This window comes from Odocoileus virginianus, chromosome 4 (genome assembly GCF_023699985.2).
Source record: "Odocoileus virginianus isolate 20LAN1187 ecotype Illinois chromosome 4, Ovbor_1.2, whole genome shotgun sequence".
Classification (NCBI taxonomy): Eukaryota; Metazoa; Chordata; class Mammalia; order Artiodactyla; family Cervidae; genus Odocoileus; species Odocoileus virginianus.
In genome coordinates, this window is record NC_069677.1 from 866797 (window position 1) to 882206 (window position 15410).

General features: G+C 50.6%; 1 protein-coding gene across 3 annotated transcripts in view; it reads left to right on the top strand.

Annotated features, from left to right (window-relative positions):
* The window catches only part of BOC (BOC cell adhesion associated, oncogene regulated), a 74548-nt gene that overhangs the window by 53304 nt on the left and 5834 nt on the right, over positions 1-15410 (top strand). For 2 of the 3 annotated variants that reach the window (XM_070465932.1, XM_070465933.1), the window contains exons 5-15: positions 2311-2457; positions 4208-4351; positions 5599-5892; positions 6241-6513; positions 8200-8507; positions 12454-12616; positions 13025-13135; positions 13527-13733; positions 14094-14275; positions 14699-14804; positions 15087-15209. In XM_070465932.1, coding sequence (XP_070322033.1) covers positions 2311-2457; positions 4208-4351; positions 5599-5892; positions 6241-6513; positions 8200-8507; positions 12454-12616; positions 13025-13135; positions 13527-13733; positions 14094-14275; positions 14699-14804; positions 15087-15209 — 2058 coding nt within the window. The remainder of the gene's footprint in view (positions 1-2310; positions 2458-4207; positions 4352-5598; positions 5893-6240; positions 6514-8199; positions 8508-12453; positions 12617-13024; positions 13136-13526; positions 13734-14093; positions 14276-14698; positions 14805-15086; positions 15210-15410) is intronic. The other variant, XM_070465934.1, reaches the window with a different exon arrangement.

The following is a 15410-nucleotide window of genomic DNA, read 5'->3' on the forward strand; positions in this document are numbered from 1 at the left end:
TCCAAGAATGGATCTCGATTTCCCCAAGTCCTGTGGCACTTCTGCTATCAAGCCCCACTGGCCTTCAAGGCCAAATGCTCTGGGGGCTCCGGCTCATCATACCAGACCTCCCAAGCTGGGGAGCCTGCCATGACCTCAGTACTCTATTCTCACTCCTATAGGAGAATTTCTTTGACAAAATAATTCTCCAGATTGTGGGTTGCCCACCTTGGGAATATGGGATTCAATTATATCTCAAGTGTGCCCCTCCTACCATCTTGTAGTGGTTTCTTTGTGTTTGGATGTAGAATATCTTTTTTGGTAGGTTCCAGACTTTTTTTGCTGATGGTTGTTCAGCAGTTAGGTGTGACTTTGGTATTTTCATGGGAGGAGGTGAGCTCAAGGTCTTCTATGCTGCCATTTATCCTAACAACATGTATTTCTTATTTCACATTTATTAGACCTGTTTTACCTCTTTCCTGTGACCCTGGAAGTAAACAACTCAGAAACATTCTATTTTCAAAATATCCACACTTAGATAAAGATTGGCCACACTTGGATAAACAGTTGATGGAAAATTTGTTGCACTAAGCCCTTGAGCTCATAATGTCAACCCAGCTCAACTACAAAATCTGAGTTCACAAAGTAACATTCATGGGCATCTTGTACCTGACTGGAGGGGCCCAGCTCCAAGATAATCATTCGTTTGGTCATCTAGCATTCACTGAGCATCTACTTAGGCCAGAGGACAAGATAACAAGACGTGGTCCGTGACCCTAAAAAGTTCACAGTTGAATATTGGAATCAAAGGGGCAATGATCCTTTCATAGAAATAAAAGGACTTTCCTGTGGCTCTGGCTTGACTTCACTAAGAGCTTCTAGAAAGTTGCGTTAAGTGGGAAACCTCCTGACCTCGCTGACCATGATCACAGGGTTCTCCTCGGTGACAGTAGTTTGTTTTTGGTAATTACCTCATGTGTTCTGTGAGAAACCTGACTTCCAGCTACTGCTGTTGCCTTCTCTGGGAACAAACCACACAGGCAGGTGGAGTGAACTGCAGTTACAGTGTGATGGTATCAGTTCTCAAGAGCTGAGTAGAATGTGGTGTGGTCAGCACTCAGAGAGGGTGCCTCCAGGGCTTTCTAAGCACCTTTGTGGGGAGAGTCTGGGTAAATATTTTCATCTCTCTTATCTTATTCTCTATTGGTTTTATTTCCTGTCTTAAATTCAGCTACAGTCCTGAAAACCGAATCTGGCATGTGGTTTTGATGCACAAATAGCTCATTTTGTTCAGGGACATCAGTGATTTGGCTTCAAACAAAGAGAGTTTTGTTGTGTGGGCTGTTGGATTGTTTGGGAAACATCCTGCTCTTGTTCCAGATGGATCTCCATCCAATCCAGTTTAAATCCCATCTTCCTGCCACCAAGGCAAGTTAGAAGAGACTGCAGCCTGGTGTCAGGACCTCGGTTCCCCTGCATCCCACTGCCATTAAACCCCACTGGGGACATTCCTCTTTGCCTTAGAAAACCCTTTGGGTATCCACAATCTCCATCCCCAGCCCAGAGACAGAATTAGCCATGACATGACATACTGTCGGCTCTTAGTTTCTGTGGATGGGAAACCCAAGGTTACGTAGGCTGACTATAAGCACTGTACAACACAATTTTATATAAGGGACTTGAGTATCTCCATTTTAGTAGCCACTGGGGCACCTGGAACCAATCCCCAAGGATACTGGGGGAGGACCACATAGCTTGTACATAGCAGAAATCAGCCTTCTGGTTGTTAACTATGTTTGGCCATTAAGCAGAATATCAGGCCTTTCACTTTTTGATGTGGATGTCTGATTAGAAGGCTATTCTTGACTGAACTGGAAAAAAGACATAAGCATTCTCTGTCATTGTTCCTTTCGGTCTCTGTGAGCTGTGCCAGGACATTTGTGCCTTGACCATGATCCATTTCTCGCCAGGTTCAGTGTGGCCAATGGGCCTAGGCTCCTTGCTGCCTTAGGTCAATGTAAGAGAAGAGGCTGGTCTGTGTCACAGGCACCACTTAATAGAATTCTCTACACTTACCCACCGGCAGCTTATATACACCCAGTTGTACTCACATGCAGTGATGCAAGCCACACATTCCCTCCTGTAAATTCTAGACCACAAAAGGCTGGAGGAAGGACTCAGAGCACCCCCAGAGGACTCCTCAACGTGTGAGGTTCTTGCAGCTGTCGACTGTGACTAAAGACATTGAGGCACAAGCCCAGCCTGAAACAGCGCACTGTTCACCTCTCTCTTCTATCTAGGCCCAACCAGCTCCTTCTCTTCTCTCCACAGATCTCCAGGACTTCAAGTTAGATGTGCAGCACGTGATTGAAGTTGATGAGGGGAACACAGCGGTCATCGCCTGCCACCTTCCTGAGAGCCATCCAAAAGCCCAGGTCCGGTACAGTGTCAAACAGGAGTGGCTGGAGGCCTCCCGGGGTGAGTAAACAAGCAGGAGCCCGGAGGTCGGGGCCAGAAGGGAAGTTGGTGCCTCTACAGTGCCTCCCAAACCCTGTCAATGCCCCACAGCACCCTCCCCTCAGCCATCTACTACCCTAAGATGCAGCTCTGCGGGATTCTGAAGGGCCTCAGAGTGGAGGTCCCCTGAACCTATCACAAGGAATCTCCTCATCCTTTGAGGCCCCACCAGATGTTGCTGAGCTGTTGCCACTGGATCAGAGCTCTCAGCTCAGAGTTCTAGACCCTCCCCACGCCGTCTTCCTGCCACCAGGCACGCACCAGAAGACTGCCTGATGAGCCAGATGTTCCTAGAGCTGTGGGCTCCCTGGTGGGAGGCGGGGCTCTTCCCTGCACAGTAAAGCAGTTTCTCTAGTGGGATCTGAGGTTTTCCCTCTCCCTGTCTTCCTGGTGTTGCAGCCATCACAGCTTCCTGCTCAGGCCATGGTGGGCATGACAGCTGGTCCAGGGGAGACCGAGTGTTCATCCACAGAGTGCCCACAGGGCACTTCCTCCCACAGATGACCTGCACTTAAGGCCAAGTAGACCCTATGGCTGGACGCTACACCTCAAATGTATACCTTTTAAAATGTCCTAGAAATTTTTAAATATTTTTGTTAACTTTCTGGTTATGTAAGGAGTATATGTTTACTATAGAAAACACAAAAAAGTATTTTTTAAAAGATCAAAAGTCTAATCCTGCCACTCAGAAATAACCAGAGATTAGAGTATGAATGTCTACTGTCTGTGGCAGTGGCCCCTAGAGGAGGCCTGCCCATCCCACAAGAATCAATGTCTTTTTCCTTCCCATTTGGCATTTGCTTAAGCAGTTCACATCTGGGGCAGCCCAGTGACAGGCAGGTACCAGATTCAACGAGCCAAATTGCAGGGACATCCAGATGACCAAGGGCAGGCCACCAGAAAGCTCAGAGCTGATGACCAGTGCTTTGCCTGTCGGGAAGCCAAACACTATCCTAGTTGCCAGGTGTGCAGATACTATGAATCTGTCCCCTGCGGACAGAGGCTGAACTCAGCCCTGGGACCCCACCCCTGTGACACCTTGATGCGAAAGCAGACAGAGCCTAACAGGCCAGTGATGCAGAGGGAAGGGCTTCCAAGGTATTCATGGAGAGGGCTAGGGTTGGGGATTAGAATATTCCTCCTTGGCTGTAGAAGTTCAGCAGTGACATGGCTCAGAGTTGTGACCATGACAAAGACTGATGGGAAATTCTGAAGGCAATTCCCTCCTTCCTGGTGCCTTGGAGGAATAATCAGCTCATATCCCGTGTATGCAGCACGGCCTCTCGGTCCTAACAAAAGTGTCTGAGGCAGCATACATCACGCCATCTTACAAGTGAAGAAACAGGATTTGAGAGGTTAACCTGCCCAAGATCACACAGTTAGCATATGGCAGATCCCAAATCCTGCTTCCTTTCCGTGCTTCTTGGGCACCCTTGAAAATAAGAATTGTTCCTCCACAGGCCTGCGTACAAACTCAGGGTGGTGGTGGGGTGTCAGCTAGCCAGTTTGTTAGCTGGTTGTGTAATGTCACTCCTGGCACTTCTCTACCACTTGGTGTGAGGTTTCATGGGGAGAGTAGCATTTTCAGTTTGGACTTGTTGGGACTCGGGTCAGCTCCTGGCTTCTGCCCTACCTGCCCTGAACCTTTGTGGGAGCTGCTGGGTGCACTGTTCTGGGCCCACACTCACCCCTTGCCTTGTCCTCTCCTCAGATAACTACCTGATCATGCCATCGGGGAACCTCCAGATCGTGAACGCCAGCCAGGAGGACGAGGGAATGTACAAGTGCGCCGCCTACAACCCGGTGACGCAGGAAGTGAAGACCTCAGGCTCCAGCGACAGGCTGCGCGTGCGCCGTAAGGGGCGGGTCTTGCTGATGGGGGCGGGGGCCGCTGGTGAGACATCCTGGACTCGGGATTCAGCGGCGGTGGGAGGTCTCTCCTTCTGGCCAGCCTCTCTCTGCTCCTGGCCCTCTGGCTTGGTTAGGAGCCAGGGGTGGCCCAGCTCACTGGTCGTGTCAGCGCCCTGTGAGGGACGTCGTCTGACTCCTGCCTGTTGAGAGCTTTCCTCCACTGTGGTACTTTCAGAGGAGGGGGACGGGTTGGGATGTGTGTTTTGCGGCAGGACAAATGACAGGAGCATTTGTGCCTGTGTGAGGCCACCAGACATGCCTTGCACTCCTCTGTCTGCACTGCAGAAGCCCAGCATCTCTCTCTGGGGACAATCCCTAGAGGCCCACGTCACTCTCCATTTCTGTGAGAACAACGGCTGCCTTGGCTGAGCGAGTCCTGTGCGGCAGGCGTTTTTCCAGGTTCCCGTGGTATTCAGTAGAGTGACATCTTATGTGGAATTAGAGTTTAGAATTGGCACCAGTTGCAGATTTACCATGAAACTAATGAAGCAAAACTTAAGTGGGTCCTTTGCTCACCTAATTTTGTGTCTGTAATACTGTATTTTTCTTCAAGAGGGACTCCCAGCTGTGTAAGTTTCAGATCTTAACAAATGCTGGAGCTGCCCTTGGTTGGTGTGTAAAGAAATATCACACTTAGTGTGCTTCTTGTGGGGTTCTGAGAAAGGTCCCGTGTAGGAGAGCAGCACTCCTCTTCATCAGTTCTGTGCAGTTTCTACCTCACATTAAAAAAAAGCTCTCTGCTTCCTCAGCTGAGCAACTGATGAAATACTTGATCGGCTCTGAAAGTGTTTCCCAGGTGCCACTAGTGGTAAAGAACCTGTCTGCCAGTGTAGGAGACATAAGAGATGCAGGTTTCATCCCTGGGTCAGGAAGATCCCCTGGAGGAGAGCATGATAAACCACTCCAGTATTCTTGCCTGGAGAATCCCATGGAATGAGGAGCCTGGCGGGCTATAGTCCATAGGGTTGCAAAGAGTCGGACACGACTAAAGCAACTTAGCACACACACAAACCATAGATTTAAAGATCTATCCCACTCAGCCCAGCAGGATGCTCACCACCAAGCTGTTTGATTCCAATTCCAACCTTCCAGGCTGCCTCCTGGGGTTGGGCTACCCAAAGCAGGGTGGAGGGGATCCTCTGCACCCCATCCTGGTCCCATACATGGTCCTTTCTCTCTTCGACCCTCCAGGCTCCACAGCTGAGGCTGCCCGCATCATCTATCCACCAGAGGCCCAGACCATTGTTGTCACCAAAGGCCAGAGTCTCATCCTGGAGTGTGTGGCCAGCGGGATCCCACCCCCGAGGGTTACCTGGGCCAAGGATGGCTCCAGTGTTGCCAGCTACAACAAGACACGTTTCCTGTTGAGCAACCTCCTCATCGACACCACCAGTGAGGAGGACTCTGGGACCTACTGCTGCATGGCCGACAATGGGGTTGGGGAGCCCGGGGCTGCGGTCATCCTCTATAATGTCCAGGTGTTTGGTAAGTGCCTTCTGCAGACCTTCTTCTCCTTGGCCATCTCTTATCTGCATAGCCTCTCTAGAAGCTCATAAGCAAGGTTCAGATAGGGTCACATGCCTTTTGAGAGATCACATGCCGAGTGAGTGAGTGGGGAAGAACTGAGAGGCCTTGGCTCCCAGGGACCAGGATGTAGGGGCTGGCAGTCCTTCCCAGTTGTGACTCTGATGGAGGAGTTGTGGGGCCTTTCCTCTCCTCTACGAGTGTCATGGGGAAGGAGGAAGGTTTTCCCCACAGCAGTCCCCTCCCCAGCCTATCTGGGCCAGGTTGAAGGACTCTGCCTTCCTTATCTCTGCTCTGGTTTCTTGGCAGAACCCCCCGAGGTCACCATGGAGCTGTCTCAGCTGGTCATCCCTTGGGGCCAGAGCGCTAAGCTCACCTGTGAGGTGCGTGGGAACCCCCCGCCCTCTGTGCTGTGGCTGAGGAATGCTCTGCCCCTCACCTCCAGCCAGCGCCTCCGACTATCTCATCGGGCCCTGCGGGTGGTCAGCATGGGGCCCGAGGACGAAGGTGTCTACCAGTGCATGGCCGAGAATGAGGTTGGGAGCGCCCATGCTGTGGTCCAGCTGAAGACCGCCAGGCCAGGTGAGTGCAGTCCAAGGGACTGAGACTCCAGCTGAACATTTACAGAACTTAAAGAAATCCAACTTAAAACCCCTATGTATACAATAAATAAAAGTGGCTTTAAATATAATATATAAATGGTTCATTTGTACTATTGAAAATCTGCACTTCTGACTTGTTAGTAAGTTAATATAAATTTGAACTTACAACTAATAATGTTAGTTGCTCAGTCGTTGTCACAGAGTCAGGCACGACTGAGCAACTAACACAGTTAAGTTCAAATTTACATTAACTTACTAATAAGTCAGAAGTGCAGATTTTCAGTAGTGCAAATAGCCTATTTAAATACTGTATTAAAAACTTTTAGTTTTCAGAATCTCTTGAGTTCCTAGAGTTCCATAGAACCCAGTTTGACAACCACTGGTCTAACACAAAGCAAAGCATGTCTCTCTTTCTTAGCTTGATTCATTTCAGCTGACATGTACGTAGATCATAATTTTAATAATTGCTCGGCAAAGACCAAGCATCTCCATATAAGTAACAGGTTAGTATGTTTTGGTCTACACAGATTGAACTGCTGTTTGCTCAGCACTGGTCTAGGCAATGTGGGGGATGCAGAGAATGTAATAAACACTCTGCCCTCAAGAACGTTCCTAGGAAGGAAATAAAACTTATCAAAGAATCAACTGGAGAAAAATACAACCAGGAATAACGCTGAGTCAGGAGTCAACCTCCTGTGGTGCAGAAGGTCAGGTAATAAAAACTGTCGTGGTCTGGGTGCAGGGTGGAAAAGAATTTCTGGACTTAAGGCAGAAATAGAGGAGACTAAAGTTTACTAGAGTGGGAGATGCTGTTAGAACAGTGGGCCAGCTCAAGGGAGAGCCGAACCCTTTCACAGGCTAGTAGTCAACTTTTATAGCCTCAAGACAGAGAAAATTCCTACTGCAATGGTGGCATTAGGTGATTGGTTAGGATGCTATAGGGTGGATAATAGGGTGGGTATTTTACCTAATATGGGGTCAGGGAACTGGCAGGTTTAGATCCAGAGACCCATGGCAACAGTTGCTATGGAGCTTGGTCAGTTCCAGAGATTTTTATCTTGTCAACTTGGTACAGGGCTTCACACCTGTGATCTTGGTATAGGGCTCCACAGAAACTAGTGTTGGCAGAGTCCATGGACCCTTCCTGAAGGGAGTGAGGCCCCTCCTACTTCTGAGAGTCTCAGACACATATCCATTCACAGCTCACATCTCCAGGTCCCCACAGTGGAGCAGGAAGAGGACCACACTGTGCCATGGTACAGATCCCACAGTGAGAGGGGGCCACATCCACATAGCAACCCCCCCACACATACAAACACTCACAGATATGAGAAAGAGGGCTCCCAGCACCTTGAGAGCAAATTGAGATAGTTCACTTAAGACACACTTGAATGGAGGAAAACAGGCTGGTGGCAGGAAGCCTGGGAGGGGCCCTCAGGCTGCCTTTCCACCCTGGCAGGGCAGGGTCACAGCCTTCCGTCCCCACAGAGCCTGGCAGAATATTGAGGGGACTGATGTCACCTCAGGTACCCAGCCCAGGGCTCTTCTTGCCCTAGCAGCTCTCCCTCTGACTTATCTCCCTGTTTTCTCTGTGGGGGGACGGCTGAGCAAGCGGCCAGGGGACTAACTGCTTGTCCCTACCTTCTCCCTCCTGCTCGTCCTCCAGGCGCCACCCTGAGACCGTGGTGGGATACTCAGTCGGCCACTGTCACACCTCCAGTGCCACCCTCCAGACCTGGCAGCCCTGACCAGATGCCCAAGGGCCACCCAGGGCTATTGAGGCCCCCAGCATCAGCGCAGCCAGCCTCCCCACAGTGTCCCAGGGGTCAGGGGCCAGTGGCCCCTGCCGAGGCTCCCATCATCCTCAGCTTGCCCCGCACGTCCAAGACTGACTCATACGAACTGGTGTGGCGGCCTCGGCATGAGGGCAGCAGCCGGGCACCGGTCCTCTACTACGTAGTGAAACACCGCAAGGTATGACATCTGGTGTTGTGGCCACCTCATTGTGAGGCTGGCTGGGGTATCTGCACCCTGTCCATCTCCCATTGAACTCCTAAAGCCTGCAGGTGGTCTCCAAGGCTGATTACGACCTTCTGTGCCCTCCAGTGTACTTTTCTACCACCTCTCGGGAAGCTGGCTGTGAGTTGGGTGTTGGGGCCCTATGACGCTCAGGAAAAAGCCATGGGTGTGCCTCTAGGTCTCAGGCCCGCCAACCAGCTTCCAGTCCCAAGGAGAGTTCATAGACTTCCTGTTAACCAACCCCCTCCTCTCTGCCATTTGTTGTTGATGTTTTATTGTTTAATCTTAGTAAGCTCTGCTGGGTACATACCTGCAGGAACTCTGGTGTGGCAAGCTAGCTTTAGAGCCAGGAAAAAAAATATTTGTGAACAAGTGTTTTCTCTGAGGGCTACAAAATGCTGCCTCAGTTCTTAGGACTCCTCACGACTCAGGTTTGGCAAGCCGGCATTTGAGCTAAAAAAAAATTGTGTTGTTCAGACCTCAGCTATTTCTCGTTGACAGAAGGAAGTCTGTCCAGGTGGATGTTTTGGGGGCTGTCAGGGAATCTCTGGGTCTGATGGGATCAGAGACAGAACTGGGCCCACCTGTCCTCTTAAACACTGTGCCCTCTGAGACAGGACGGGGCCCCCAGGCTGCCACCCTCGTTCAGGGCTTAAACTCTCACCTGCGGCTCCCAGGGAAGAAGGACATTTCCTCTAAGAAAATATCCTGGGAAACATTTCTGTTTATCCCCGGTGCATGCTGTTTTCTTCCTAAGACCATTGAAAAGTGTGAAAGTATTAGTCCCTCAGTCAAGTCTGACTCTTTGCAACCCCATGGACTATAGCCCACCAGACTCCTCTGTCTGTAGGATTTCCCCTGCAAGAATACTGGAGCAGGTTGCCATTTCCTTCTCCAAGGGATCTTCCTGACCCAGGGATCAAACCCGGGTCTCCTGCATTGCAGGTGGATTCTTTACCATCTGAACCACCAGGGAGGCCCAAGGCCATTAGACAGTAGAAAACTATTGTTCTTAAATGGTTTAAAAAAATTTTTTTTGATAAGCAATACTTTCCTGGTGGCTCACACAGTAAAGTGTCTGCCTGCAGTGTGGGAGACCAGGGTTCGATCCCTGAGTTGGGAAGATCCCCTGGAGAAGGAGATGGCAACCCACTCCAGTACTCTTGCCTGGAAAAGTCCATGGACTGAGGAGCCTGGTAGGCTACAGTCCATGGGGTCGCAAAGAGTCTGAGACAACTGAGTGACTTCACTTTCACTTTCTAATGTATCATAAATGCTAGATTTTATTATGCATTTATTTGTTTATAAAAGTGCTAGTTGCACTTGGTAGAAAACATGGAAGATATATGACTGTAACATATATCTTCTTGAAAACTGAAAACATTTATCAACTTTCCTCCCTCTCCAAAACCAAAGCAAGCCAGCTTTGCCCAGGGAACAGTGCAGGCTCTGCAGAATCTGGGCCGCTGCTCTGGGCCCTGGCAGCCCGTCGCTCTCTTCTCACCCTTTCCATGCTCTCTTGGAGACCTCTGGTCAGGACCCATCCACAGAGGCACCTGTGGCCAAGCTGCCTCCTAGGTGGGGGTGAGAGGGAGCAGTTTCTCATTAACCCTTGGCCTGCTGGCCTCATAGGCAGCTAGCAGAGGGGGTGGATGAGTTTTTAACAGAAAGCAGTATTGTTGAGCCCAGGTTATGGTCCTAATCGTTATTTCCCCATGTAACTGGACACCTCTGTAGTCGAGTTTGAGACAAAGATCAGGGCAGGCCAAATGTTCATGGTCCCCAGGAGACAAGAACCAGCATGAGAGCAAGAATAATATTTTTCGGGCCAGTAGGTGGCTGTAAAACTGCCTCCCCAAGAGGCAGGCTGGCAGAGGCCACACGAGGTGATCCGGAAACATCAGGCTGAGGCTGCATTCACCCTCTCAGTGTGCGTGACAGTGACTAATTGCCATTCCATTTCTTATTTTCATTTCTGAGCCCAGTGAAGTGAAGCCAGCACTGGGAAGCCGAGGGAGAAGGGGCGCAGGGGAAGTGAGAGGACAGGGCCCTGCTGGGGCTGGCTTCTGTGGGGATCTGGCCTGTGGGGCACTTGGAACTGTTAGGTGGACATTGCCAAGGCACAGTTATGTTTTGAAAGCAGTTTCATTCTTGAGGGACTAACTTGTCATAAAGATCATCACACAGGAAAGGACTTTGAAAGCAAAAATCAGCCTTTGGGTTGTGTTTCTTCAGCCCCCCTCTCTTGCTGGAGCCTGGGAGTCATTCATCTCATTTTCACTTTTTCACATGCATGAAGCCAGTTTTCATTTCCTGGTGCATCTGCAGACCCTGGGCTACTGTGTTTGGCTTTCCAGCACCACTGGGGATTCTCAGTTTGTAAAAACTTCTCCCCTTGGAACAAATCCTGGAAGGCTGACATGAATGAGCCCAGACCATCCCTGGCCTTTGAATAGTAGGTTTTGTTCTACTTTGGAATATTCTGCTTGGGGATAAGAGCTTTTCCTACCAGCTGTTTAATTCCTTCAGCAGAATAGAGCTTCAGGCCCCAGCAGGCTCTTGGAGATGTGCACAGTTGGCAGGAAGGCTGTGTCCTCAAAGGTGGGGTGGGGGAGGGGGAAACAGCCTCTCTGCAACGCCTGTCCGGAAGTCTGGAGCTCCTTGATTTTTTACTTTACAGAGCTAGGAAATTGACGCCATTAAAGAGTAATCTGTGATGGTTATGGTTCATCCGTGGTTTTTAAATTCTAATCTAGGCAGGAGTAGAAAAAAAGAGGGTTGAAATCCTCACTTGAGGGAGGAAGGGGAGGGCAAGTACTTGTTAAGAACCTACTGTGTGCCAGCTTCAGTGAGTCATCGGGTTTAATCTTCAGAATAGGCTGAGAGATTTAACTTGCTTCATTTTGGGAAGATTAGGGAAGTTGCTCAGGGTTTCACCCAGCTGGTAATCTGTGTGTGGTAAGAGACACAGCTCGGATATGAACTCAGGACTTTCTAGCTCCCAGACTGACTTTCTAGGGTAGGTGACATTTATGAGCTTATTTTCTGGAGTCAAGCCAGGATTTCTGTACTCACTAGTGATATGGTCTTAGGCAAGTCACTTGTCCCTCTAAGCCTTAGCCTCCCTACTTGTGAGATGGGAACAGTATTAACACCCATCTCTTGGACTGCTGTCATGGAAATGCTTTATGGTGCATGTAACATGCTTTATGGTGCATGTAACTATATGTTGTAGCACATAGAAGTTAGTGTTAGTCACTCAGTCATTTCTGACTCTCTGCAACCTGATCATAGCCCACCAGGCTTCTCTGTCCATGGGGATTCTTCAGGCAAGAATACCAGAGTGGGTTGCCATTACCTTCTCCAGGGGATTGTTCCAATCCAAGGACTGAACACAGGTTTCCCACATTGCAGGCAGATTCTTTCCCATCTGAGCCACCAGGGAAGCCCCAGCACATCCAAGCACTCAACGAATGTGGCCGTTTTCACTTGTTCTATTTTTATTATTCTCATTGTCATCTCATTAGAATATGAGGATACTGTTTGGTTTCAACAGATCAAGGAGAAAGAAGTTAAATAGGGATGTTTTTAGAAAGGGGGAGAGGCCTTTGGAGAAACTCTAAGTAATGTCAGTCAGGCATTTTGCCCCTCCCCACTGAGTTTTCTTTCATGAGATCGTTAAGATGAGGGATCTGGAAGCCTGGCTTTCCTGGCCCAGCAAGGGCGATGTCCTGGGCTAGCAGGACCAGTCCGCCTTCTGTAGGGCCAATCTCCCTGCCAACCTGGCCCATCTCTGTTCCTTTCTTCTGCCCTCTTGGGCTCAACTCTGCTTTCCTTGTAAACCACAGCCGCTTGTAGTTCCATGCAAGAGGCTGGTCCTTATACCAGCCACCTTCTCTAGCAGGTCACCAACTCCTCTGATGACTGGACCATCTCTGGCATTCCGGCCAGCCAACACCGCCTGACCCTCACCAGACTAGACCCTGGGAGCTTGTATGAGGTGGAGATGGCGGCCTACAACTGTGCAGGCGAAGGCCAGACGGCCATGGTCACCTTCCGAACTGGTAAGGGTCCAGTGTTCCCCTAGCTTAGGGTCTCCGTGAGCCTGAGTAGTCCTACAAGGTCAGGTGGAAGCCCTGTTCACTTTGCTCCAGCTGTTTACCTTGAACTTTATCTTCCTTCTGGCTTCTGCTTTCCTGTGGTCCATGTGCCCTACCAAGGCTGTGGTTCCACCTCCTGTCAGGAGAGGCACCAGCTGGCCTCTGGCATTCCTTTGCCCTCTTTGCACTTGGGACCACATGCAATTCCATGCCCATCAGATGGAGCTGAAAATCAGACCACACTTCTAATGCCCTCTGTTATTTGCATGGTCTTGTCAGACACCCTGGTAGAACTTCAGGCAGAAAAGACTATGGAAGGAGAGACCTAACGCACATTCTCTCTTGTGCTGATCTCAACCCATTTCTACCCAGGACGACGGCCCAAACCTGAAATTGTGGCCAGCAAGGAGCAGCAGATCCAGAGAGATGACCCTGGAGCTGGCCCCCAGAGCAGCAGCCAGCTGGACCATGGCCGCCTGTCCCGTAAGTCCCCAACAGCCCCGAGGGTGGGGTCGGCAAGCATCAGAATGGGACCCAGGCCCACTGCCTCGGAAGGCTCACTGCTGCAGTGAATGGGGCCTGGGAATCCTTGTGGCCTACTCCTGGCCTCTTCCCGGTTGACCACAGGAAGAGATAATGGATTGGAACTTTTCAAGAGCTCCTCCCTAGACAGTGACCCAGGGAGCCCTGGGATATGATACAGCCAGCAGGGATGCAGGGCTGTGGAGTGGGGCTGGCTCCCTTCCCACCAGGGTGGAGGGCTATGGGGTGGGGCTGGCTCCCATCAGGAACAGGCCAAGTCTAATCACATTACCACCACCATCTCATGACTTCTTCCCTCCCGCTTCCTTCCTGCCACATGGATGGTCTCCAGCCCCAGAAGCTCCAGACAGGCCCACTATCTCCATGGCTTCTGAGACTTCAGTGTACGTGACCTGGATTCCCCGTGGGAACGGTGGCTTCCCCATCCAATCCTTCCTTGTGGAGTACAAGAAGCTGAAGAAAGTGGGGGACTGGATTCTAGCCACCAGCGCCATCCCTCCCTCCCGGCTCTCAGTGGAGATCACAGGCCTAGAGAAAGGTAGGGCCCTGGCCAACTGCCCTTCCTGGTCCCCTGGTGGCCAGCAGCTCCCTGGAGGAGAAGGAAAGCTTTGGAGGGTCTTCTCTCTGCTTGTCCCCCACCCACCTCCAGGCTCTCGTGGCCATTCTTGGTCATGTTACCTCAGCCCCACAAGCCGCTACTTCTGCCTCCCTCTCTCCATGAATAGTCCCAAACCACCTCCTGGCTCTTTTCTGATGAGGGTGGGAGTCCTGGAGTCCTTTAAGGCTTGCTTTTGGGGAAAGATGCCCAGAAGATCCCTCTAGGTCCTCAGCCTGCATGGGCTGAGCAGGAGGCAGGTGGTGTCTCCTGGCCCCTGGTTCAGGGAGTCTCTCTCCCCAGGCACCTCCTACAAGTTCCGAGTCCGGGCTCTGAACATGCTGGGGGAGAGCGAGCCCAGCACCCCCTCCCGGCCCTACGTGGTGTCAGGCTACAGCAGCCGAGTGTACGAGAGGCCTGTGGCAGGCCCTTACATCACCTTCACTGATGCCGTCAATGAGACCACCATCATGCTCAAGTGGATGGTGAGTGGTCTGGTGCAGCTACCAGCGGAGTGACAAAACCAAGCTCCATGCTGGACAGAAGTGGACAGCAGTGCGGGCAGGAAGGAATCACCTTTCTCCCTTGGCTCATCCTAAGCTACCTCCCCTTAGGTGTTCCTAGAAATTGGCCAGAGAGGCTCACCCTTACAATACCCAGGAAGTTTCAGAGGGAACTCTGAAGAAATGGTAGTTTGTTTCTCTAAAAGCTGGGGACTCCTAGGCTACGTAAGATAATGAGTAATCTCTATGTCATTGTCCAGAGAGCCTAGAGATCATAAGAAATGTCTGTCTGGGTCCCCAGTGAATTTTAAACTCTAGGCTGGGTAATTTTTCCATCCACCAGTGGTTCTGCTCACATGATGATTTCTCTGCTCATTGTCAACTTGTTTTTTTTATTCCCTGCAGTATATCCCATCAAGTAACAACAACACCCCAATCCACGGCTTTTATATCTATTACCGACCCACAGACAGTGACAACGACAGTGACTACAAGAAGGATATGGTGGAAGGTGAGAAACCCTTGTGAGGTTTTTCCCGTGTGAGGTAGTTTCCCCTAATTGTCAGGGGAGTCAGAAGCTGGTGAAAGGAGAAAACCTGGGCTAGCATGCCCTGTAGTGTTGGCTCTTTCATGATGTACTTGAGGTCATTGGGTTCATAGGCCTACATGCTTCCTTCCCAGGGTGATGGGACAACAGGATACCATGGGCCAGCATCCAGAACATCACCTCCAGTGGGGACTGAGCAAACACATTCATGATCACCACATCTGACTCTCTCGGTCTCTCCCCCAGGGGATCGATACTGGCATTCCATCAGCCACCTACAGCCAGAGACCTCCTATGACATTAAGATGCAGTGCTTCAATGAAGGGGGGGAGAGTGAGTTCAGCAACGTGATGATATGTGAAACCAAAGGTGAGTCTCTTCGGGTTTGCCACTCTCCTCTCGCTCTTCCCAGCAGGCTGGGCAAAGCCATTTCTGTATGTGCTGGGTTTCTCTTCTCCGGAATGACTCCTTATCTTCCAAGTATCCCCCAACTTTGCCACTTTAACCCATCTGTTCATTGGGCTGTGCCTCTTATCAAGTACAAATGGGGATGCCATCATAACAGTTTCA